The sequence below is a fragment of the Medicago sativa genome, chromosome 1, assembly GCF_051527215.1.
Source record: "Medicago sativa cultivar Bolivia chromosome 1, Bolivia_mono, whole genome shotgun sequence".
Lineage (NCBI taxonomy): Eukaryota > Viridiplantae > Streptophyta > Magnoliopsida > Fabales > Fabaceae > Medicago > Medicago sativa.
Window position 1 is genome coordinate 19,163,299 of NC_140749.1, and position 23,891 is coordinate 19,187,189.

General features: G+C 35.5%; 2 protein-coding genes and 1 long non-coding RNA gene across 5 annotated transcripts; 2 read left to right on the forward strand and 1 right to left on the reverse strand.

Annotated features, from left to right (window-relative positions):
- The first annotated feature begins 4,930 nt into the window (after nt 1-4,930).
- LOC146953382 (uncharacterized) lies at nt 4,931-9,365 on the forward strand. The gene is made up of 3 exons (XM_085709421.1): nt 4,931-6,246; nt 6,741-8,899; nt 8,991-9,365. The coding sequence occupies exons 1-2, from the start codon at nt 5,052-5,054 to the stop codon at nt 8,861-8,863; spliced, it is 3,318 nt and encodes a 1,105-aa protein (XP_085565547.1). The 5' UTR covers nt 4,931-5,051; the 3' UTR covers nt 8,864-8,899; nt 8,991-9,365.
- A 3,526-nt stretch (nt 9,366-12,891) lies between these two features.
- Nucleotides 12,892-21,818, reverse strand: LOC146953383 (uncharacterized). Of its 3 annotated transcripts, none has more exons than XR_015010170.1 (3): nt 21,659-21,818; nt 20,734-20,811; nt 12,892-13,224 (listed from the first exon to the last, which is right to left on the reverse strand). It is a non-coding gene; the product is annotated as an uncharacterized LOC146953383 (long non-coding RNA). The 3 variants fall into 3 exon arrangements; XR_015010167.1 differs by having other exon boundaries at nt 12,892-13,312; XR_015010169.1 differs by lacking the exon at nt 12,892-13,224 and adding an exon at nt 14,489-14,727.
- LOC146953384 (uncharacterized) lies at nt 16,713-20,570 on the forward strand. Its single transcript, XM_085709440.1, has 3 exons — nt 16,713-18,131; nt 18,496-20,150; nt 20,265-20,570. The coding sequence occupies exons 1-2, from the start codon at nt 16,835-16,837 to the stop codon at nt 20,112-20,114; spliced, it is 2,916 nt and encodes a 971-aa protein (XP_085565566.1). The 5' UTR covers nt 16,713-16,834; the 3' UTR covers nt 20,115-20,150; nt 20,265-20,570.
- Nucleotides 21,819-23,891: the final 2,073 nt, after the last annotated feature.

Sequence of the window (23,891 nt, forward strand, 5' to 3'; positions counted from 1 at the left end):
ATTAAATGACGCAAATTTACATTTGTATTTTCTACTCAATTTATCAAAATGGTTACTATTTTCATTTTAATTAATCTCTAGATTAAAATGCAAAGTTTCTTTAACCTCAAGGAATAAGAATTTATTACCACATTTCATAATGGAACTAATGCACGAGTAGATCTCAAAATTATCATCTCATTTCATGTTTAAAATGGTCTAATCAAATGTGATAAGTTATTCTTCTTAAGTTCAACAACCATCACGAATTTGATGTAATATTTACATAATTCAGATGCGTTATATAACACGGCATTGACAAATCTTAAAGAAAGTGTTAGAGAGGTGCACGATGGCATATTGATCAATTTAAGTATTATTAGTAGGAATATCCACATTTGGGACACAATTATATTAATGCACACATTATAATATGGTAATTTTGTCAAATGGCATATGCACCGCAATTCAAGTCACTGCCACTGCCAGCTTTGCCCTAAGATAGAGCTGTAAATAAAGAAATAGACATATTGCAACAAAATCAAAAGGTTACAATATTTCTCTTGAAATAACTAGCACATCAACTATGACGATAGTGCCAGCCTTTTGTTCCAAGAGAAAAATATATTAAGAGTGTCCTTTTCAGTTTTCTTTTGTATCTCCTTATATAGCATGCGGTTTAACAACAAAAATCGGCAATATTAGGAGAAATGATAGTATTAAACAAAGACTTTTTTCAAAATTGAGTTATTAAAGTGGTTCATAATTAAACTTCGGTTAAAAGAATCTGTCTTAATAGCCTCATAATAGTGATATATGATTTAATAATGTATTTATAAGTAAATACGTTGTCAATCAACAAGATTGATATCAAATAAAATCGCGTTCTCTCTCTCTTCTCTCCTCCTCAAAACCCTAGCCATCACTCCTTTCTTCATCTTTTTCTTGTCAGAGAGGTGATTTATGGTCAATTTTGACCCAAAAATCACCCTTCGAGTTGTTTTTCCTTCTATCTTAATTGAATAAGTGATTTCACATATTTTCTGTTTTCTTTCGTTTGTTTTTGTGATTTCGTTGTCTCTGAACGACTTTGTTTGTTTTGATATCCCGTCTTTGTGCGGTGTGTTTTTGATTTCCCGTCTTAGTGCGGTGTTTATTTGATTCAGGTAGGAAGATTAGCTTTGAGCAAGTGCAGATCCGATCAATGACAATGACTTTGGCGTCGTCAACGCTGCAGATCCGGAGACATTAATATTTCAGAGACTTGAATATAGTCATATTAGTCATATTTGTAGGCATATATACTTTGCCGTTTTATGTTATTAACATGGATGCTGTGAGTTTGTTCACAGATTCATCCTTTTTGTTTTTAGCGAATTTGAATTTGTATTGTATCGATGTACTCTATCAATTTGAATGAATGAATATCGTTTAGTTTTGTCAAAAAAAAAAGTAAATACGTTGTCAATTTAGAAATCAATTTTATAAGCTTAAGTTAGGTATAACCCAAAATTTTAATATGGCATCCGAGTCTATCCTATATCAGTTTGGCCACCTCCTATAAGGTCACCGTTATTGGACCACATGAATCACACTCCAAACATGTGAGGAGGTGCATGTTAGGAGTCTTGTTTGTTGATATCAATAATAGTTAAATATAAATTTATAAATATCGTCACTTACAAATTGGTTTTGTAAGATTGAGATAGGATCAACTTCAATTTTAAAATCCCAAGTTTGTTTTAATAGTTGGTCAAATATTACTTACCACTCAATTGAACCGTAGATTCTCATAGTCCCTCCCTTAAAAATCGAAGGGTTAAGACAAAAGATTAATTTATGTATATGTAAGTGTCCAGTTTTTTAAAAAAATGTTGAAAAGAACAAATAAACGGTTGAGTAAAAACAAAGCAGATAAAAGGGTACTGATAATTTTAATCTGGAATATATGACTATTCAAACATAGGAAAACCAGATTTTATAACATTATCGACCAACCTACTGATATCTTTCACTTGAACTGTAAGTAAGATTATTTTAATTGGCAAATAAATGCTAAGTTGTCCACTTATTATTAATATTATCCAACATCACAAAACCCAATTTCATAACGGTAGTTTGCACGTTTCATTCATCAATTGATTCCATAGTTTTGTGTTACAAGACGACATTGATCAGTTGCTAAAACCTATGCAACGAGCAAAATTAACTATTAACTACTCCTATATTAATTTTAATCCTATGAAATTCACCAAAGGGACATATCTATAGGAAAATCATATAATGGTCAATTTAAGTCAGAATTGTACTTTGATTCAAAAAAAAAAAAAAATTAACGTAGTCAGAATAGTACTACTAGTAGTAGGTTTATTTTGCAAAATAGGACCACATGCATGCAACTGGTTCTCATACCCTACTAATAACAAAACTTCAAACACATTAATTATGTTGAATTTGGCTAGCAAAAAAGAATCTTACATAATTTTGTGTGCAAATAAAATTACAACAATTATTCATTATAATTTTGAATGTTTGATTCTCTGTGTGTATTTCATTTTTTAAGTTGAGCACAAATATTTAAAGTATTTTTTTTTTTTAAAAAATTGTTCATTTGATACTGAAACAACTGCTTCTTGATACTATATGAGACAAAGACGATATTTAATGTAAAAAAATATATGCATTGGAAAAATATAGCCGTTTGGGAAGTGTTCAAAAAAATTTCTATGGCCAAATAAAGAAACGTGTTTGTTTTGGTTTGAAGGTGGGAGAGAGTTCAAAGTGATTTTGATATGTTTGAATTAATGTTTTTGTTGATTGTAATTGATTTTGACTTACATTTACTTCTAGCTCTTTTTCGACAATTACATCTAACTTAAAGTTATAATTTAAATATTTCGATTCCAAACATAATTTAGTTTCAAATAAATTTTTCAACTCATTTATACTTGAAAATATTTAAACATAAGTTTAAAAGGGATGCACTATCAGTGTTAATCAACTGTGCAACCAATGAGAATCCACAAATTTTTTTTAACAAAAATAAACGTTATTTAATCATATAATTAATTGAATACATCGATACAATACCTATTCAAAGTCGCTAAAAATAAAAAGGATGAATTTGCGAACAAACTCACAACATTCATCTTAATAGCATAAAACGACAAAATGTCTATACTTGCAAATATGATTATATTCAAGTCTCCGAATGTTCATGTCTCCAGATCAACAACGTTGACGACACCAAACTCATTGATTGGATCTGCACTTGCTCAAAGCTAATCTTTTAACTTGAAGCAAATAAACACTGCACTAAGATATGAAATCAAACACACAACACAAAGACGGGAAATCATAATTAACAGGATCGTACAAAGACAATGATATCACAAAAACAAACAAAAAAAGACTGAAAATACGTGGAAATCACTTATATAACTAAAAAAAAAGAAGGAAAACAGTTTGAAAGGATAACTTTGGTTCCCTAAATCACCTATATTCAATAGATAAGAAGAAGAAAAGTAGTGCCGGCTACTTTTGAGGAGATAAGAGAAAGAAAAAAATATATGTTTCAAGTTTTTAGAGATTTCACAATTTTTACATGTCATCCTACTCTAGTAAGTTAATCTTAAAATAAGTACAATAAAGTGCAAAATAAAAGACACTCGTTGCATCTCCCTAGTGTTAATTTTTTTAATCCAAGTACATGATTTCATATTTCTTCAATGAGCAAAATATAAGCACAGTTCGTAAAAAGACTTATTTCAAAAATAACACTTCCTAGTGTTAATATAAGCACATTCCAACAAAAATTCAAGATAAAAAATAAAAAATATTCGAATGATTATTTTCAAAAACTAATCTGAAAATTTGCATTCTTCTTTCAAAAGTATTTCCTAGTTATAGTTTTATATATACTTTTCTCCATCAAAAGCTGCAATGTTAATCTCATTATTGCACTTTTTCCGGGTATTGTTGACAACATTATATCTCACATGTTAATCTCATTATTGAGAAGTCACATGGCTTGAAAATTCTTAAAGAAAGTGAAAGGAAAAAAGGGATAGTAAATATAATAAAAGAAACCAAAATGAAGATGAACTTGTTCTCTTGGCATAGTAAATAACTCCTCATTCTGTCTTCTTCTCCCCACATATTGCCCACACTAAGGGTATCATGTTTTTAATATTGATTTTGGTTATTTTAATATTGATTTTGGTTAGCTATTTGTACCATATTCTATAATTCATGCTCATAACCCCACAAATACGTGGACATGTAGTAGGAAATACAAAGCTAAATTTGGATTATTCTTTATCACAAACTACCAAAAGGTTATGTTCAAAAATATCATAAAAGAAATGATGAAAAATCAAATATATATCTTCATGCTTAAACATAAAAAGAAAAGGAATCAATTAGTGGAACCAAATCTTACAATCTTACAATAGCTACAATCAAGGATTTGAACAAATATCATAAACCACTTTGGATCCATGATGCATAATACTGAAAATACAATATATATTCACTTTCCCTCTAAAACAACTTGAAATTGAAAAAGAAAAAGGAATAAAATGAAATAAATGCAAAAAGCATTTTGGAGTTACTTTTGTCAAATGAGGCAACTCAGCAGGGCTGCTAAGAGGAAATGACATAGGAATGAATAGGACACAAACATATTACCTTACCCTTCACTACCAATCATTCAAAATTTGTCAAGATGCTTGTTGCATATTTTAATTAGTAATTGAAGATTGAAACAGTGACTGATTCTAACCATTTAGAGTAAAACAAAGTAATGGGAGAGAAGTGGCCAGCTGGGAAACATAATATAATGCAATTACATAAAAATGAAACCAATTGAATATTTGAATTGGTCCTTCATGATGGCTACCCTTTAACAATTCAATCACATTATAAATACTTGTCTCTCATTTAGCTTTTCACAGTAATCACTTACACCAAAACATCTTCTTTTCTTCCAACTTTTCTTCTACTTCTAAGAATATTAGGAAGGATAACTAAAAACCAAAGCATTGGAGGTGTCAAGTTTTTTCTTTCTACCCATGACTGCTAAGGCCAGTAGCCCCAAAAGGGGTCATAACTGGCCACCAATGGCAATGGCATTGGCCATTGTTTTGATTTCGACTTCCGTGGTTTCTGCTGCTGCAGACAGTTATATTTACTCTTCTCCTCCACCACCTTACGAGTACAAGTCACCACCACCACCGTCACCTTCACCACCACCTCCTTATGTTTACAAATCGCCACCTCCTCCATCCCCATCACCTCCACCACCATATGAACACAAGGCTCCTGCTTATGAGTACAAGTCACCACCACCACCAACTCCTTCACCACCACCTCCTTATGTGTACAAGTCACCACCACCACCCTCACCTTCCCCACCACCTCCATATGTGTACAAGTCACCACCACCACCCTCACCTTCCCCACCCCCACCATACTACTACAAGAGTCCTCCACCACCTTCTCCTTCACCTCCACCACCTTACTACTACAAATCTCCTCCACCACCCTCACCTTCCCCTCCACCACCATACTATTACAAGTCTCCACCACCACCATCTCCATCACCCCCACCTCCATATTACTACAAGTCTCCCCCACCACCCTCACCATCCCCTCCACCCCCATATATACACAAGGATCCACCATACTATTACAAATCCCCACCACCACCTTCACCATCTCCTCCACCACCATACTACTACAAGTCTCCCCCACCCCCTTCACCATCTCCTCCACCACCATACTACTATAAATCTCCTCCTCCTCCATCTCCTATTCCCCATACACCTTACTACTACAAATCACCCCCACCCCCTTCACCATCTCCTCCACCACCATACTACTATAAATCTCCCCCACCCCCTTCACCATCTCCTCCACCACCATACTACTACAAATCCCCTCCTCCTCCATCTCCTATTCCCCATACACCTTACTATTACAAGTCTCCTCCACCACCTTCACCATCTCCTCCACCACCATACTACTACAAATCTCCTCCCCCTCCATCTCCTATTCCCCACACACCTTACTACTACAAGTCTCCACCACCACCCAAGGTCCTTCCTCCACCATACTATTACAACTCTCCTCCTCCACCCGTTGCATATCCTCACCCACATCCCTACCACCACTCATTGATTGTGAGGGTAGTCGGTAAAGTCTACAGCTTCAGATGCTATGACTGGGAGTATCCTGCAAAGTCACATAACAAGAAACATCTCCAAGGTACATTACATTACTTAGGATTGGACTTCTTTAGAGTAATGAGTTTAGACATAATGCACGATGTTTAACTGTTTATCTGATAAAGTTTTATTTATTTAAATTTAATTTCTATTACAAAATTACTTTTTGTAAAAAAAAAAAAAAACACAATTTTACTATAGTTTTAATTATTAACATTTAGATGAAAGAATATACAATTCTCTGTTTTATTTTTTTTGATAAGTACAGATTATTCAATTCTAATATCCAGCTTAATTTTTATCCATAATACAAATAATAAGTTGCTTAGAATCAGCTGCAGCCTAACATGAATAAATAAAAACAATCAATATGTCAAATTAAGATATGCACTCTACCATGTTGTTATAATTTAATAACCATGCCCAATATAAAAATTCTTTCTAACAACGATTGTTAAAACATGCTGCTATTACAATAATACTGTCCTATATAATATGTCTTTATACGAGTAAACTAATTTTGTTTTGGGGCAGGTGCTGTTGTTGAGGTGACATGCAAAGCCGGGAGCAAAATCGTCAAGGCTTATGGTAAAACTAAGAACAATGGAAAGTATGCCATCACAGTTAAGGACTTTGACTATGTCAAATATGGTTCCACGGTGTGTAAGGCTGCCCTTTATGCTCCACCTAAGGGTTCACCCTTCAACATACCTACAAAGCTAAACCAAGGAACAAAGTTGTACTTGAAATCCAAAGACAAGTATGAGGTTGTGCTCAAGGCTAAGCCATTTGCCTATGCTTCAAAGAAACATTTCAAAGAATGTGAGAAGCCTAAGCCTTCACCAACTCCTTACTACTACAAATCACCCCCACCTCCCTCACCGGTTTACAAGTACAACTCGCCGCCACCACCCGTCCATTATTATTCACCGCCATATTACTACAAGTCACCCCCTCCCCCTGTGAAAGCGGCACCAACTCCTTACTACTACAAATCACCTCCCCCACCGGCACCGGTTTACAAGTACAACTCCCCACCTCCACCGGTCCATTATTATTCACCTCCATACACCTATAAGTCACCTCCTCCCCCTGTGAAAGCAGCACCAACTCCTTACTACTACAAATCACCTCCACCTCCAGCACCAGTTTACAAGTACAACTCTCCACCTCCACCGGTCCATTATTACTCACCTCCATACACCTATAAGTCACCTCCTCCCCCTGTGAAAGCGGCACCAACTCCTTACTACTATAAATCACCTCCACCTCCCGCACCAGTTTACAAGTACAATTCACCACCTCCACCAGTCCATTATTATTCACCTCCATATACCTACAAGTCACCTCCTCCCCCTGTGAAAGCGGCACCAACTCCTTACTACTACAAATCACCTCCACCACCCGCACCGGTTTACAAGTACAACTCACCACCTCCACCGGTCCATTATTATTCTCCTCCATACTACTACAAGTCACCACCCCCACCATCACCATCACCTCCTCCACCATACTACTACAAGTCCCCACCTCCACCATCACCATCCCCTCCTCCACCTTATTATTACAAATCTCCTCCCCCACCCAAAGAGATTGTACACCCTCCATACTACTATAAGTCACCACCCCCACCATCCCCATCACCTCCTCCACCATACTATTATAAGTCTCCACCTCCACCATCACCATCCCCTCCTCCACCTTATTATTACAAATCTCCTCCCCCACCCAAAGAGATTGTACACCCTCCATACTACTATAAGTCACCACCCCCACCATCCCCATCACCTCCTCCACCATACTATTATAAGTCTCCACCTCCACCATCACCATCCCCTCCTCCACCTTATTATTACAAATCTCCTCCCCCACCCAAAGAGATTGTACACCCTCCATACTACTATAAGTCACCACCCCCACCATCCCCATCACCTCCTCCACCATACTATTATAAGTCTCCACCTCCACCATCACCATCTCCACCACCACCATACTATTACAAGTCACCACCTCCACCATCCCCATCCCCTCCTCCACCATACTACTATAAGTCACCACCTCCACCATCCCCATCCCCTCCTCCACCATACTACTATAAGTCCCCACCTCCTCCATCACCATCTCCACCACCACCTTACTATTATAAGTCACCACCACCACCATCCCCATCCCCTCCTCCACCATACTATTACAAGTCCCCACCTCCACCTAAGGAAATATCACATCCTCCTTATTACTATAAGTCACCACCCCCACCGTCACCATCCCCTCCACCTCCATATTATTACAAATCTCCTCCACCACCATCACCATCCCCTCCCCCTCCATACTATTACAAATCTCCTCCACCACCATCACCATCCCCACCACCTCCCTACTATTACAAATCACCTCCACCACCATCCCCATCACCGCCACCTCCTTACTATTACAGATCTCCCCCACCCCCATCTCCATCTCCACCACCTCCTTATCACTATCAAAGTCCTCCTCCACCATCTCCCATTTCTCATCCTCCCTACTACTACAAATCCCCTCCACCACCATCGCCGTCTCCTCCACCTCCTTACCACTATGTGAGTCCTCCCCCACCAGTAAAGTCACCTCCACCACCAACATATATCTATGCTTCACCACCACCACCTCACTACAACTAAGCTTAAAGAGCAGAAGCTCCATTCATTATAAATCATGTAAGTTTATCATCTTCAATTTTCTGAATGTGTGCGTATGTGTTTTTTTGTTACATAATACTAACAAAATTCTTTTCTTATTTATGTTCAGGTTTTAGTTTTCATCTAGGAATAAAGGCAAGCTCCATTTGGAGTAAAGTGAAACTTCTAGCTTCGTGTCTGAATTCGTTAAATAAATGTCGGGATGTATCGTCTTTGAGCTACAATATTTCTGATCCAGACAATATCTATTTTGTTTCTTTGGTGGCAATCTTGCACTTCCTGGTCTTAATCTATTCAAGTGACAGACAAATCAAGAGGGAGAAGCGAGATTAATTTATTTGTGATCTCTTTGATTTATTTGTGCATATATCAATATGAACGTGTATTATAGTTTTCTATTTATTGAAGATTTTTTTACTGTAACCTGTTATTGTGTTTGCCAAAAGGTGTTAGCAATAAAGAATCACATTCAATTTCTGTTAAATTATCAGTATTTGTTTCTTTCTAACAACTACCATTCATGCAAATATGGCTATTAAAAAAAGCTCCAATGACACATAAAAAGCTTCCAAACAATATATATATATATATATATATATATATATATATATATATATAACAAAGATGCATTGTTTTCTGTTAAGAATGGGACAGGGTTACGGTTACTTGTGTACCTAGTTAGTTATCCATGCTTTCTTGTTCATAGGAGTTATATGGTGTAGCTGCCCTTATAGTTGCTAAATGTATGCAAGCTTTTCCTTTCTATAAATAAGCACACCTACTATCATTCTTCTCCACATTCCTTTCTACTCTTCTATCATGAATTGTTCATCCACACAAGATGCTAACATAGCACATCTAGTACTCTGCTTCTGGCGTATCAGTTCCTAGGAATATAATTCTATACTGAGACTAATCCATATCCTAATCACAATCCTACTTTCAGTAAATATTTTCACTCAAGTGTGTCTTGTAAAGGACAACTAGATAGAAGTCACTTCTTTGGAACATGTTCATGATTAAGTGCTGACAAATGAAGAAAGACATTCCAGAGGTATGGTAAGGGACAATATCCGCAGTTATGTACATATTGCAGGATTGTGAGGAACTACATGACTGATTTGATTCACCAAAAATTTTGAAACAAATATTTCAGCCCAGAACTCAGACAATGGCTGGATTGGAACCTTTCAGCTTCTAATATCGGTACTGTCCAAGGAAATGGGCATTCTCTTTTTGGAGTAGCTGTGAATGATTTGTGGAAAGATAGAACTGAGCTGATCTTTTCTAGAAACACCGCGACCGGAACTACTCTATTTCGGCTTGTAGCCAATCAAGCTAAGTTTATTAACAATGTAGTTTTTAATCAAGCTCACAGTTACAATGCTGTCAGCAACAGTGGGCATATTGTTTAGGAAGCCTGGAATTGTCCTCCCCAACGCTTCTTCAAAGTGAATATGATGGATCTCTACGGGATTATGTTAGTTTCCAGGATCGAACTCAGAACGTACTGATTATAACTCCTTCAACGTCCCTTACCTACGCGGGCCTCGGTTGTTATTGTTAACATGGTAAATTTTGGCTCTTTGAATTATGGTTTTATCCATACTCGAGGCCGTTTATTTTCTCCAACAATCAGATTGGAGAATACTGGTGGTTCATTCCTTTGGACAAACTAACTCTTGTGCAGATTTTCTAGCTAATTAAGGTCATTCATCCCCAACCTTTGATTGAGTTCAAGTTGATTTTGTTTTTCCTTCTTAGAGTATTTTATTATCCAATGATATAAGAGGTTGTAGCCTGCCTCTTTTGATTTCTTAAGACAATCACTTTTGCATTAGAAAGAAACGACCCTACATAAAATTAATGATTAGATTGAGATAACTTCAGTTTGAAATATTGTAAAACCCTATACAGCCAAAACCTGAGAATTTTAGAACCATACAGGTTGGTGGAGTGGTCATCCAGATAACTTTAACATAATCAACAGTCCAAAAAGTAAAAAGCTTTATCCTTTATTTTCAATCTGATGTGATTTACTCTTATCTGTTAAACATTATAATTAAGAATCCAAAGGGAACACTTACCTAATATTCCTTCACTTGTTTTCTAGCTTTTTCACCCAACCATTGTGTCTGTGGTTACCACATTTCCTTATGGAATCAATATCCAACTTATGTTAAAAACCATTTCTACATTTTGTGTTAAAAATCATCTAATCAAAGATGATTTATTTCTCTTAAATTCAACAAAGATCATATTTACATGGTTCAAACTTTCTATTACACGGTATTGACTTAGTAGCTTCACATGGGGACACAACTAATGTATATATTATTTTATATGTTTATAGTAATTTTAACAAATGGCAATGGGGCATATGTTTTGTCAAAAAAACACAAAAAACAGGAGGCATGTGCAACTGAAGTCACTGCCAGCTTGGCACTAAGATATAGTAAGAAAAAAAAAATGACATGTTGAAGAAAACAAAGACGTTGCTACATTTCTATTCAAACAAGCTACATCAATATTAGACAACGGTGCTACATTTAATAATACTACAGCTATCCCTAATCATAAGCACACCTGTTAGTAAAAATAAGAGAAATGATATTTTGACAACCACTTTTTGACAACTTTTGGACAACTTTCTCTCTCATACTCACATGATGTTGTTATTCTCTCTCTTCCTTTTTCTCTCTCCATTGTTTTTGACCAATAAGAAGTGAGAAAAACAAGGTTGTCAACAAAGTTGTCATCAAATGGATGTCAAAATATCATTACTCTAAACATAAATAAATTATTCAATCAATATGGTGTTGGAAGAGTTAGCAACATGCTCTCTCCCAAAAGAATCAGTGTTTGATTCCTAGAGTCGCTCATTTGGAAAGAAGCCCAACCCCTGATAAAAAAACCAGATGTTACGCTGCCGACTTGAAGATCAATCTCATAATCGGTCCAAAGAGTCTAAGCCTAGGGGATACTTAGGCGCATATTGAGGCATTAGGGTCAAAGATCTTAATCATGGTTGGTTAGCAAAAGAAGAAAAAAAAAATTTATCCCTAAATATAAAGTCTACAAATTTTCAAATTGCTAGATACATTTATTTTTTTACAAATATACACACACACACGAACTACGAATTTATATTTTAAAAAATTATACCTCTTATTAATACTATTAATTTGTCTTAAAAGATAAAAATTACAATTAGACAGATCTACACAAAAAAAAAAAAACATCTACAAACAAAATAAACGAATAAAAACAATCCAACTTTTTTTAATACTGTATGTGAAAATGACAAAAGCTTAAAAGATATGGAAGTAACATGCATTTTATTTTATTTTATTTTATTTTTTTGAGAGGGGAGGGAGCATGTACTTTTCCACTAATAATGTTGATAAGAAACATATAAAATACTATTAGAAGAAAAAACAAAAGAAACATATAAAATACCGAGGAATGAATGACTCACTCGTGTCAATTTTAACAAGGGAGAAGTGATATCACATCATTTTAGAAGAGATGAAAATAGATAGATCTAATTTTTGTAATAGGTTTGAATAGTGGAATCGTACTTTTTGTCTTATGTGAAAATTGCACATTATGGGATCTATACAGGTGATTTTATTCTGGAAGATTGACTTTTTATTAAAATAGTAAAATACAACTAAATTTTTAATAACATAATTAACATTCCAAAAAGTAAATAGCTTTATCCTTTATTTTCAATCTGATGTGATTTACTCTTATCATCGAATCAAAGATGATTTATTTCTCTTAAATTGTTTGGATGCACAAAGAAAGTGAAAGGAAAGAACGAGAAAGGAAAGATTGTCTAAGGAAAGAAAGAGAATAGAAAGTAAGAGGATTGTTTTGGTTGTTTGGTACAAGAGAAAGTGGAATAGAAAGTTGAAGGAAAGAAAGACCTAAATTTATTAATTGACATAAATACCCTTAACCAAAAATAATATGTTAGTATATATAAACTAATTGTCTATAGTTCATTGGAAAAATAAAATGTAACATAAAACAATTATATGTACTAACAAAGTGTCAAGCGGTTAATTATTTTAAAAAAAAAGTTACCAGTGTATTGCAAAAATAAATAAAAACGAACATCTGGAATACTAAAATGAATAAAGAATACATAATAAAGGGGCAATCTGGACATTTAAAACAAAACACTCGTTTTCCTCAAGCATTCCGTCCATATGTGGGTGGAAAGATTTCTAACGTAGGTCCCGCATAAATTCTTTCTTTCCTTACACTTTTTAGAGTGTTCCAAACCATAGAAAGTCTTTCTTTCCCTCATCTTTCTCTCCTCATCACTTTCTTTCCTTTGAAACAAACATACCCAAAATCAACAAAGATCATATTTACATAGTTCAAACCTTCTATAACACCGCATTGACTACCATAAACAACCTGAGAGAGGCAAATGATAGGATTGACTTAGTAGCCTCACATGGGGACACAACTAATGGGGCATATGTTTTGTCAAAAAAACACAAAAAACAGGAGGCATGTGCAACTGAAGAAAAAAATGACATGAAGAAAACAAAGACGTTGCTACATTTCTATTCAAACAAGCTACATCAATATTAGACAATGGTGCTACATTTAATAATACTACAGCTATCCCTAATCATAAGCACACCTCTTAGTAAAAATAAATAAATTATTTCATCAACATGGTGTTGGAAGAGTTAGCAACATGCTCTCTCCCAAAAGAATATGTGTTTGATTCATGGAGTCGCTCATTTGGAAAGAAACCCAACCCTAAAAAAAACCAGATGTTACGCTGCCGACTTGAAGATCAATCTCATAATCGATCCAAAGGACCTATGCCTAGGGGATACTTTTAGGCGCATATTGAGGCATTAAGGTCAAAGATCTTCATCATGGTTGGTTAGCAAAAGAAAAAAAATACATTATCCTTAAATAAAAAGTCTACAAATTTTCAAATTGTTAGATACATTTATTTATTTTTCAAATACACACACGGACTATGAATTTATATTTTAAAAAATTATACCTCTTATTAATACTACCTAATTTGTCTTAAATGATAAAAAATTACGATTAGACAGATCTAAAAATAAAAAAAAAAACATCTACAAACAAAATAAACAAATAAAAACAATCCAACTTTTTTTAATACTGTATGTGAATATGACAAAAGCTTAAAAGATATGGAAGTAACATGTATTTTATTTTATTTTATTTTATTTTTTTAGAGGGGAGGGAGCATGTACTTTTCCACTGACAATGTTGATAAGTAACATATAAAATACTATTAGAAGAAAAAACAAAAGAAACATATAAAATAATGAGGAATGAATGACTCACTCATGTCAATTTTAACAAGGGAGAAGTGATATCACATCATTTTAGAAGAGAGATGAAAATAGATAGATCTAATTTTTCTACTAGGTTTGAGTAGTGGAATCGTACTTTTTGTCTTATGTGAAAATTTCATATTATGGGATCTATGTACAGGTGATTTTATTCTGGAAGATTGACTTTTATTAAAATAAAACTAAATTTTTAATTTACAAAGGCTTAGTTGTCCATTTATTTTAATACTTACATTATCCAACAGCACCAAAACCTATTTCATAACGGTACTCTGCACGTTTCATTCATTTGCTAGTGCCTTAATTTTTTGTTACAAACTGACATTGATTAGAGGAACAAATGTAGAGACAAATTGAAGATAATATATCACATTATATTGTAGACACTTCAAAAAACAAAAACAAAAATTGTAGACACACCTTCACAGACCAATGGGTAATATCCCTCATAGTAGTATTAGAAACAACACTTGCAGTTTTGACCTAAAAAGAAAAAAGAAATAACACTTGCAGTAAAATTTTGTCGAATTTAACATGAAAATAAGTGTAATGTAATTTTATAGGCAACTATAATTAGAACACTTTTTTACTAGCTTTACCCCTCAATTTTTTTTTTTACTAATTTTAGGTTTTATGATGTTTTGATTCCATGTGAACTTTGAAAATTGCTTTTATAATATCCAAAACTTCCTAATAACACATGTAAATGACCAAAAACACCCTAGCGGTAGTTAACTACCGCTGAGTTATAACTAGAAAACCGACGGTAGTTAACTACCACTGGGTTTTTTGGTCATTTACATGTGTTATTAGGAAGCTTTGGAAGTGAAAACAGCAACGTTATTTCAATTTTAGAACTATTCCTTTCTATGTTACTGAAACAATTTGATCATTAGGCATTGACATTTCCATCATGCGTGCACGTTAAAGTGTTTTCCCAAACAGAAATATTAAGAAAGGTTAAACTTTTGACTTAAAGACACAACTAAAATAAGATCCAAGGAAAACCCCATTGATTATTTCTTGCACAATTAAAATGCTAATAATTTTTCCTGGTTATTGTTTCTATATTTTTCTCCTTCCGGGAAATGGCAACATCACATGTTCATCTCATAATTGAGAAAACACATGTCTGGGAAAATATCTAAAAGAAAAGTAATAAAAGGTGCACCAAAGTGGAGATTAACTAGTACTTTATGCATGTCAACTAAGTGGTATAATTATGTACTCCCTCCGGTCCTTTATATAAGAAACAGTTGACTTTTTAGATACATTGGATAATTAATGTATTTGATCTATATTCTAGATTAGATACATCAATTATCAAATGTATCTAAAAAGTCAATTGTTCCTTATATAGAGGACCGGAGGGAGTATATCACATTCTTAATATTGATTTTCTTTCGATAGACATTTTTTTTTTAATAAAACCCAATTGGATCGTAGCTCCTGATAGTCATTTATTTGAAATTGTGAGCAATTTGAGAACTTATTGATCAATCACCGTTGACTTTAGTCTCAATTTATCATAATGTTATAACCCCATGGGTCAGTGGGTAAATTTGAGGTATTCTTTATCACTATTTCTCCGTCTCAAGTGTTACAATTTAACCATGTGCACTACTCACCAAATCTACTTTGACAACATTTTTTAACTGATATATAAAGACAAACATTATATAACATGTTCAATTTGTCTCGGTTAATGTTTTTAAAATATCAACTTTATTAAAAAATTCTTAATAGATAATAAAAAATATCAATCGTCAAATTTGTGTATTGATATGTATGAAAATCAAACTATAACACTTATTTTGACACGAAGGGAATAACTATTAAAAACCAATGTTTTGACACGAAGGGAATAACTATTAAAAACCAATGTTCAAAAAGTACATACAGAAATAATGAAAAGTCAAATGTAATTATTTCACGATTAAATAGAAAGAAAAGAAAACAAAGATTCCATACAAAGCTTGCAAAATAGCTACAATCATAACATAGAACAAAAATCATGACCACTCAGGATCTGTAATGCAAAACACACTATATTCATTTTCCTTTTCCTAATAAAAAGCAATTGAAAATAAAAGAGAAAAAGAAACAAAATGATCAGTCAAAAAAAGAGAGAAAATGGTAAAAATAAAAACAAAAATAGAAGCATTTTGTAGTAAGTTTTTGTCTAGATAGGCAACTCAGCAGGGCTGCTATGAGGAAATTACAGAGAAACAGGACATGTTAACTTCTCTAATCATTCCATTTTGTTGTAGATTTTATTTTGTAGTTAGATATTGAAATAGTGAAAGGTTCCAGCCATCAAGAATAAAACAATGTCATGGAAAAGAAGTGGCCTACTAGGAGACTTAATTTAAAGCATTCAAACCAATAGAATATTTGAATTTGTCCTTCATGGTAGCTACCCCTTAAAGACTCACACTATAAATACTGAAACTTTCATGCAGTTTTTCACAGTGATCGCTACCACCAAAACCTCTTCTTTTCTACAATCTATTCCTCAACTTCAAATAATATTAGTGAGGATCTAGTAACAGAAGCATTGAAGGTTTGTAAGTTTTTTTTCTTTCTACCTATGACTGCTAAGGCCAGTAGCCCCAAAAGGGGTTATAACTGGCCACCAATGGCAATGGCATTGTTCATTGCTTTGATTTCCACTTCTGTCGTGTCTGCTGCCGCTGATAGTTATATCTATTCTTCTCCTCCACCACCTTACGTGTATAAGTCACCACCTCCTCCATCACCGTCACCTCCACCACCATATGAGCACAAGGCTCCATCTTACCAGTACAAGTCACCTCCACCACCATCACCATCACCTCCACCACCTTACATTTACAAGTCGCCACCTCCCCCATCACCGTCGCCTCCACCACCATATGAGCACAAGGCTCCATCTTACCAGTACAAGTCACCCCCACCTCCATCACCGTCACCTCCACCACCTTACATTTACAAGTCACCACCACCTCCATCACCGTCACCTCCACCACCTTACATTTACAAGTCACCACCACCTCCATCACCGTCACCTCCACCACCTTACATTTACAAATCTCCACCACCTCCACCCTATGAGCACAAGTCTCCATCTTATGAATACAAGTCTCCTCCACCTCCTTCAGCATCACCCCCACCACCCTATGAGTATAAATATCCTCCACCACCATCTTATGAGCACAAGGCTCCAACATATGTGTACAAGTCACCGCCTCCTCCATCCCCATCACCTCCACCTCCTTATTATTACAAATCCCCCCCACCCCCCTCACCTTCCCCTCCACCACCTTACTATTACAAATCTCCACCACCACCATCTCCTTCACCTCCACCTCCATATTACTACAAGTCTCCCCCACCACCCTCACCCTCCCCACCCCCACCTTACTATTACAAATCTCCACCGCCGCCTTCACCGTCTCCCCCACCACCCTACTACTATAAATCTCCCCCACCACCTTCACCATCTCCTCCCCCACCCTACTACTACAAATCACCCCCACCACCATATGAACACAAGACTAAACCATACTATTACAAGTCTCCTCCACCACCTTCACCATCTCCTCCACCACCATACTATTACAAGTCCCCACCCCCACCTTCACCATCTCCACCCCCACCATACTACTACAAATCTCCTCCCCCTCCATCTCCTATTCCCCAAACACCTTACTACTACAAATCCCCACCACCACCTAAGGTCCTTCCACCACCATACTATTATAACTCTCCTCCTCCACCTGTCGTCTATCATCACCCTCATCCCTACCACCACTCATTGATCGTGAAGGTAGTGGGCAAAGTCTACAGTTTCAGGTGCTATGACTGGGAGTATCCAGAAAAGTCTCATAACAAGAAACACCTCAAAGGTACGTCAAGATACATTTCTCAATCCTTTCACTTTTATTGATTTCGTGTACATACCGTAACAACTAAACTGCCAATTTCGTTAATGAGATTCATATACATATGTTTTGATTTACATCTTTGTTTATTAGAAATTACACAAACACTTAATTTAGTTGTCTCCCAGTCCAATAAAGAAAACAATTGATATGTTGAAGTAACATATATCGTTTACACCATTATAATTTAATAATCCTGCCTAATATAAAGATTTGGGTTGACAATGATAGTTAAGCGAGCTTCTTTTTAATAATACTCTCCAGTATAATATGTGTTTTATATACAATTTTATTCAATTTGTCTAAAATCAAATTTGTTTGGGGACAGGTGCTGTTGTTGAGGTAACATGCAAAGCCGGGAGCAAAATCATCAAGGCTTATGGTAAAACTAAGATTAATGGAAAGTATGCTATCACAGTTAAGGACTTTGACTACGTCAAATATGGTGCCACAGTGTGCAAGGCCTCCCTTTATGCTCCACCTATAGGCTCACCCTTCAACATACCTACAAAGTTAAACCAAGGAACCAAATTGTACTTGTATTCCAAAGACAAGTATGAGGTTGTGCTTAAGGCTAAACCATTTGCTTATGCTTCAAAGAAACATTTCAAAGAATGTGAGAAGCCCAAGCCTTCACCAACTCCTTATTACTACAAATCACCTCCACCACCATCACCAATTTACAAGTACAACTCCCCACCTCCACCCGTCCATTATTACTCACCTCCATATTACTACAAGTCACCTCCTCCTCCTGTGAAAGCGGCACCAACTCCTTACTACTACAAATCGCCTCCACATCCGTCTCCGATTTACAAGTACAACTCCCCACCTCCACCGGTCCATTACTATTCACCTCCATACATCTACAAGTCACCTCCTCCCCCAGTGAAAGCAGCACCAACTCCTTACTACTACAAATCACCTCCACCTCCGGCACCGGTTTACAAATACAACTCACCACCTCCACCTGTCCATTATTATTCTCCTCCATACTACTACAAGTCACCACCCCCACCATCGTCATCCCCTCCTCCACCTTATTATTACAAATCTCCTCCTCCACCAAAAGACATTTCACACCCTCCATACTACTATAAGTCACCACCCCCACCATCACCATCACCTCCTCCACCATACTACTATAAGTCTCCACCTCCACCATCACCATCTCCACCACCACCATACTATTACAAGTCACCTCCTCCACCCAAAGAGATTTCACACCCTCCATACTACTATAAGTCACCACCTCCACCATCCCCATCCCCTCCTCCACCATACTATTACAAGTCTCCACCTCCACCATCACCATCTCCCCCACCACCATACTATTATAAGTCCCCACCTCCACCAAAAGAAATATCACATACTCCATATTACTATAAGTCACCACCCCCACCAACACCATCTCCTCCCCCTCCATACTATTACAAATCTCCTCCACCACCATCACCATCACCACCACCTCCCTACTATTACAAATCACCCCCACCACCATCACCATCACCACCACCTCCCTACTATTACAAATCACCTCCACCACCATCCCCATCACCACCGCCTCCATATTACTACAAAAGTCCCCCTCCACCATCTCCATCTCCTCCACCCCCCTATTATTACAAATCTCCACCGCCACCATCACCATCCCCACCCCCTCCCTACTATTACAAATCACCTCCACCTCCCTCGCCATCACCGCCACCTCCTTACTATTACAAATCTCCCCCACCTCCATCTCCATCACCACCACCTCCTTATCACTATCAAAGTCCTCCTCCACCATCTCCCATTTCTCATCCTCCCTACTACTACAAATCCCCTCCACCACCATCGCCATCTCCTCCACCTCCATACCATTACGTGAGTCATCCCCCACCAGTAAAGTCACCTTCACCACCAGCTTACATCTATGCTTCTCCACCACCACCGATCTACAACTAGTCTCACAACACCAAATCACCATTGGTGTTGAATTATGTAAGTTTACCATTGTTATAATCATAACACTTGCATCTTCGCCAACCCGTACACACACATATCACATGTTTAAATCTTATGTACTAACTAACAAAAAATCTTATTTGTTTTAAGGTTCTAGTTTTCATCAAGAAATAAAGGCAAGCTCCATTTGGAGCAAAGTGAAACAACTAGCTTCCTGTCCAAATTATTTGAAGGCCATCTTGCACTTCCTAATCTTACTGTGTTCAAGTGACTGGCAAATCGAAAAGTGGAAGCGAGATTAATTTATTTGTTATCTATTTGATTATATGTGCATAGATTGATATTTTCCTGTATGATAACTTTATTTTTATTGAGGATTTTTTGTATTGTACCCTGTTGTGTTTGGAAAAATAAGTATTATCAATGAAGAATTACCTTCAATTTCTTTCCACCTAATTAGTTCTTGTTTCTTTTAAACAACTATCAAGCATGTCAGCAAGGCAAAGCATACCACCATATCACCATAAAATGCATCATTATTCATTGCATATGAGATAAAAATGCACAAACTATATCTAATTATTAAGAGTGGGAAAAAACTAATGTACAGAAAATGTACCTCGCTTCTGGATAGGTGTTAGAAACCCAAGCTTTTAATAGCTCTCTCCAAGAATCCTCGTTTCTACAACTTAAGTCCCTGTATTAATCCAATAGAATATATGAGAAACTTGTGTTGCAGACCAAGAATACAAGTGCCTAAAAAAAATATTATATTTTAAAAGTCAAACCTTGAGCTATACACATGCAAGCATCATCCAAGTGTAAAGGGTCATAATATAAGTTTCACCATTATTTATGTGTATTATTCTGTATCTTTTGGCTCAATAGAGGATACTAGACTGGTTTTTTTCCTATTATATCATATATTTAAATACAATGGTGCGTTTGGATAAACAGCTTATGTCACAAGCACTTATCATGATAAGTACTTATGTATAAGCTTACATAAGTTATTTTTATATCAAAAGATAAACAACAACGTTAAATCGTTTTTTTTTTTTTTGGTACAACAACGTTAAACAACAACGTTAAATCGTTTTTATATATGCTTTAAGTTGTTTTTATAAGCTATGTAGAAGAACTAATGAAAATTAGTTGAAAAAAGCTTATGATGTTTTCATAAATTCTCTCTAACAGTCTCACAATAGTTATCAGTATATAAGTTCAAATAAACCAATCCAAACAGGCCTTATGTCTTCTATATTAGACCAGATGACAATTTGTTTTCGATTTTTTCTCAATAAAAGTTAAAAATGGTGTATTCGAATCCTAGAATTCTTTTCTGTCATACAACTGCATAATGACTTTCAAGATAGCTTATGAAACAACTTATATGATAAGAGCTTATGCTATAAGCGCTTAATTAAGTTTTAATCCACTCTTCTTCTACCTTTAACAAAAAGAATACAGTTTCTGAAAATTCAAAGTTCAAACACCAAAAAAACCTAAAATGAAAAATTGTTGAATGAAAGCGCAAATGGAACCTGGCAATGCGTTGGAGAAGCACGTAGAGGAAGTGACGTCGCAGAAGAATGTGTGGATTTCATCGGAGAATTTCAGTTCTGCTCGCGCCATTTAAGAAATTTTGCAAACTGAAATTTTAGTTTAATTTTACCCCCTTTTTTTATTTTCTTTTTAAAGGAGTTTAAGTTTACCCTTGAAATTTTTGTATGTTTTTGCCACATATAAAAAAGATTTAATATGTTTCTATCCTATGAATATTAGTCCCCTTAAGTTATTTTCAACATATTTTTTAGTCATTTTAATAATAATTTGACCCAAATTAGAAGATTTTTAGAAAATCACTGAAAACAGGTGTTGTGCGCTCAGATGTGTTGCCATACATCGTGGAGATGTGCAAAATAGTGTTGAAAAGCACTGTTTTAACACGTGCGAGGTGCACATCAACCCACGTGCGAGGTGCATGTGCCTCCATGAAAAAAAATAACATTTTGTACATCAAACCACAGGGTTTGAGGAACAAGCCCAGTTTTTTTTGCCTAAACCCATGGAAATCAGTCTATATTTACAACTCCTCTCATTCACAAATTTTCATTCATAACGAATTAGTTTAAGAGGAAAGCAAGTGTTAGGAGTATTAAGTGAGAAATCTCTCTTCAACCTTTGTCTCTAGAGTATGTTTTATTTCTTTTGCAATTTAGTTCAAGTCTATTTGTGAATCTTGATTGTGTAGAATTCTAAGATGAACCTCTATTTGTTTGTTGGATAAATTTAGTTCAAGTCATTTATTTAGTTATTTTTTTAGATTTATTTAATTTTTATATGCAAAAGTCTTAATGCTTTTAGGAATCCTATGAGGTGTGACATACCTAGTGAGTCTCAATTGAACCTAGAAATAGAGGATGCAAATAGTCATCCTGAGGACACCCTGTTTACACTGATTTTTGGTAATGTAAATTTCATTATTCATCAACGCTTTAGGACTGAATAAATGTCTTTTTATAGTGTCCGTTCAAGTTTCTCGATTTATGATATCACTTCATGCATTCTTTAAGAACAAAATTATTGTTCTTATTAATGTTAGAATTGCATCCAACAACTTTTGATAACAAGTTGTCTCATGAAAACATAATAGAAAAATACTCAAGTGAGCATATTAAAAAGAAAGGAAAATAAAGAAAGACGAAAAGAAATGCAAACTGCAAAAGAAAAAGGAAAATAAAGCGAGAACAAAGCAATATTAAATTGCAGGAAATGTAGAAGGTGATTGGAATCTATCTCTATCCGGCCCTAAACCCGTTTGCCAACGCGACGTGGATTTTACAAGGCTTTCAGAAAATAGGATTCAACATTTTGTTCTTATTACAAACTTATATATATAGACCTTGCAAGAAAAACTACCAATAACTTCCTATACTTAGAGCCCTACACTTGGCATAATTACAAGACACTAGAAAATAACTTCCATGCACTACAATTGTAACTTCAGATTATTTCTCCTCATCTTTGGTCGAAAACCATATGCATGCACCACATTAAGTCACTTGGTCGAAAATGTTGCATGTTGAAGTCTATATGCTCTTGGTCGAAATATCTTTGCACGTTGCAGCATGTCGAAATAACCCATATGACTTTGTCAAAATCTTGCCTTCTCCCTTTAAATGTCCATTAAAACATTTCAAATAAATAACCACAAATATATTTTATTTTTGGTATCAACACACCCCTGGTCACTCTTTCTCTGAACGTTACATTATAAACTTTATTCTTTCCCGTTGGTAAGATAGACGACATAAGGCTACCCGTTTGTAGAACTACTTAGGTGAGAAAGGGTGTGCGATGTACTTTTGAGATTCATAGACGATGTTGGAGCCTTTAGATGACATTTTATGAATACCAATTCTTTTATGTTTCAATTACCTCCGAGAGAGTAAGGACCCACTCTAACAACCTTATGTAAGCATACGGTCCTTGTAGGATTGACGACCCAGACCCGTAGAGCGCGTATAACCTTATTGTGATTAGCAGATGCAACTTGACAACTAAATGGACGTAACAATCCCAAGAACTAATCACTTAAATAAAACCATTATCCAATAACTATTAATTACTTGTCTTTAATCCAACAAGGAAATTGAGGGGATTCAAAGAATTCTATCCACCTTTAAGTTCTGCAATAAAAAACCGTTACTAAAACTTAACTGATTTGTGCAATCAAATCAAACTTGAGAATTCCCCCACATTTACTCATTTTTA

What these genes read in the sequence shown, in the direction of transcription:
- LOC146953382 (XM_085709421.1), top strand. Translation starts at nt 5,052, where the DNA reads ATGACTGCTAAGGCCAGTAGCCCCAAAAGGGGTCATAACTGGCCACCA. An exon ending in TAACAAGAAACATCTCCAAG is followed by an intron (nt 6,247 to 6,740) that starts GTACATTACATT and finishes GTTTTGGGGCAG; the next exon opens with GTGCTGTTGTTGAGGTGACA.
- LOC146953384 (XM_085709440.1), top strand. Translation starts at nt 16,835, where the DNA reads ATGACTGCTAAGGCCAGTAGCCCCAAAAGGGGTTATAACTGGCCACCA. An exon ending in TAACAAGAAACACCTCAAAG is followed by an intron (nt 18,132 to 18,495) that starts GTACGTCAAGAT and finishes GTTTGGGGACAG; the next exon opens with GTGCTGTTGTTGAGGTAACA.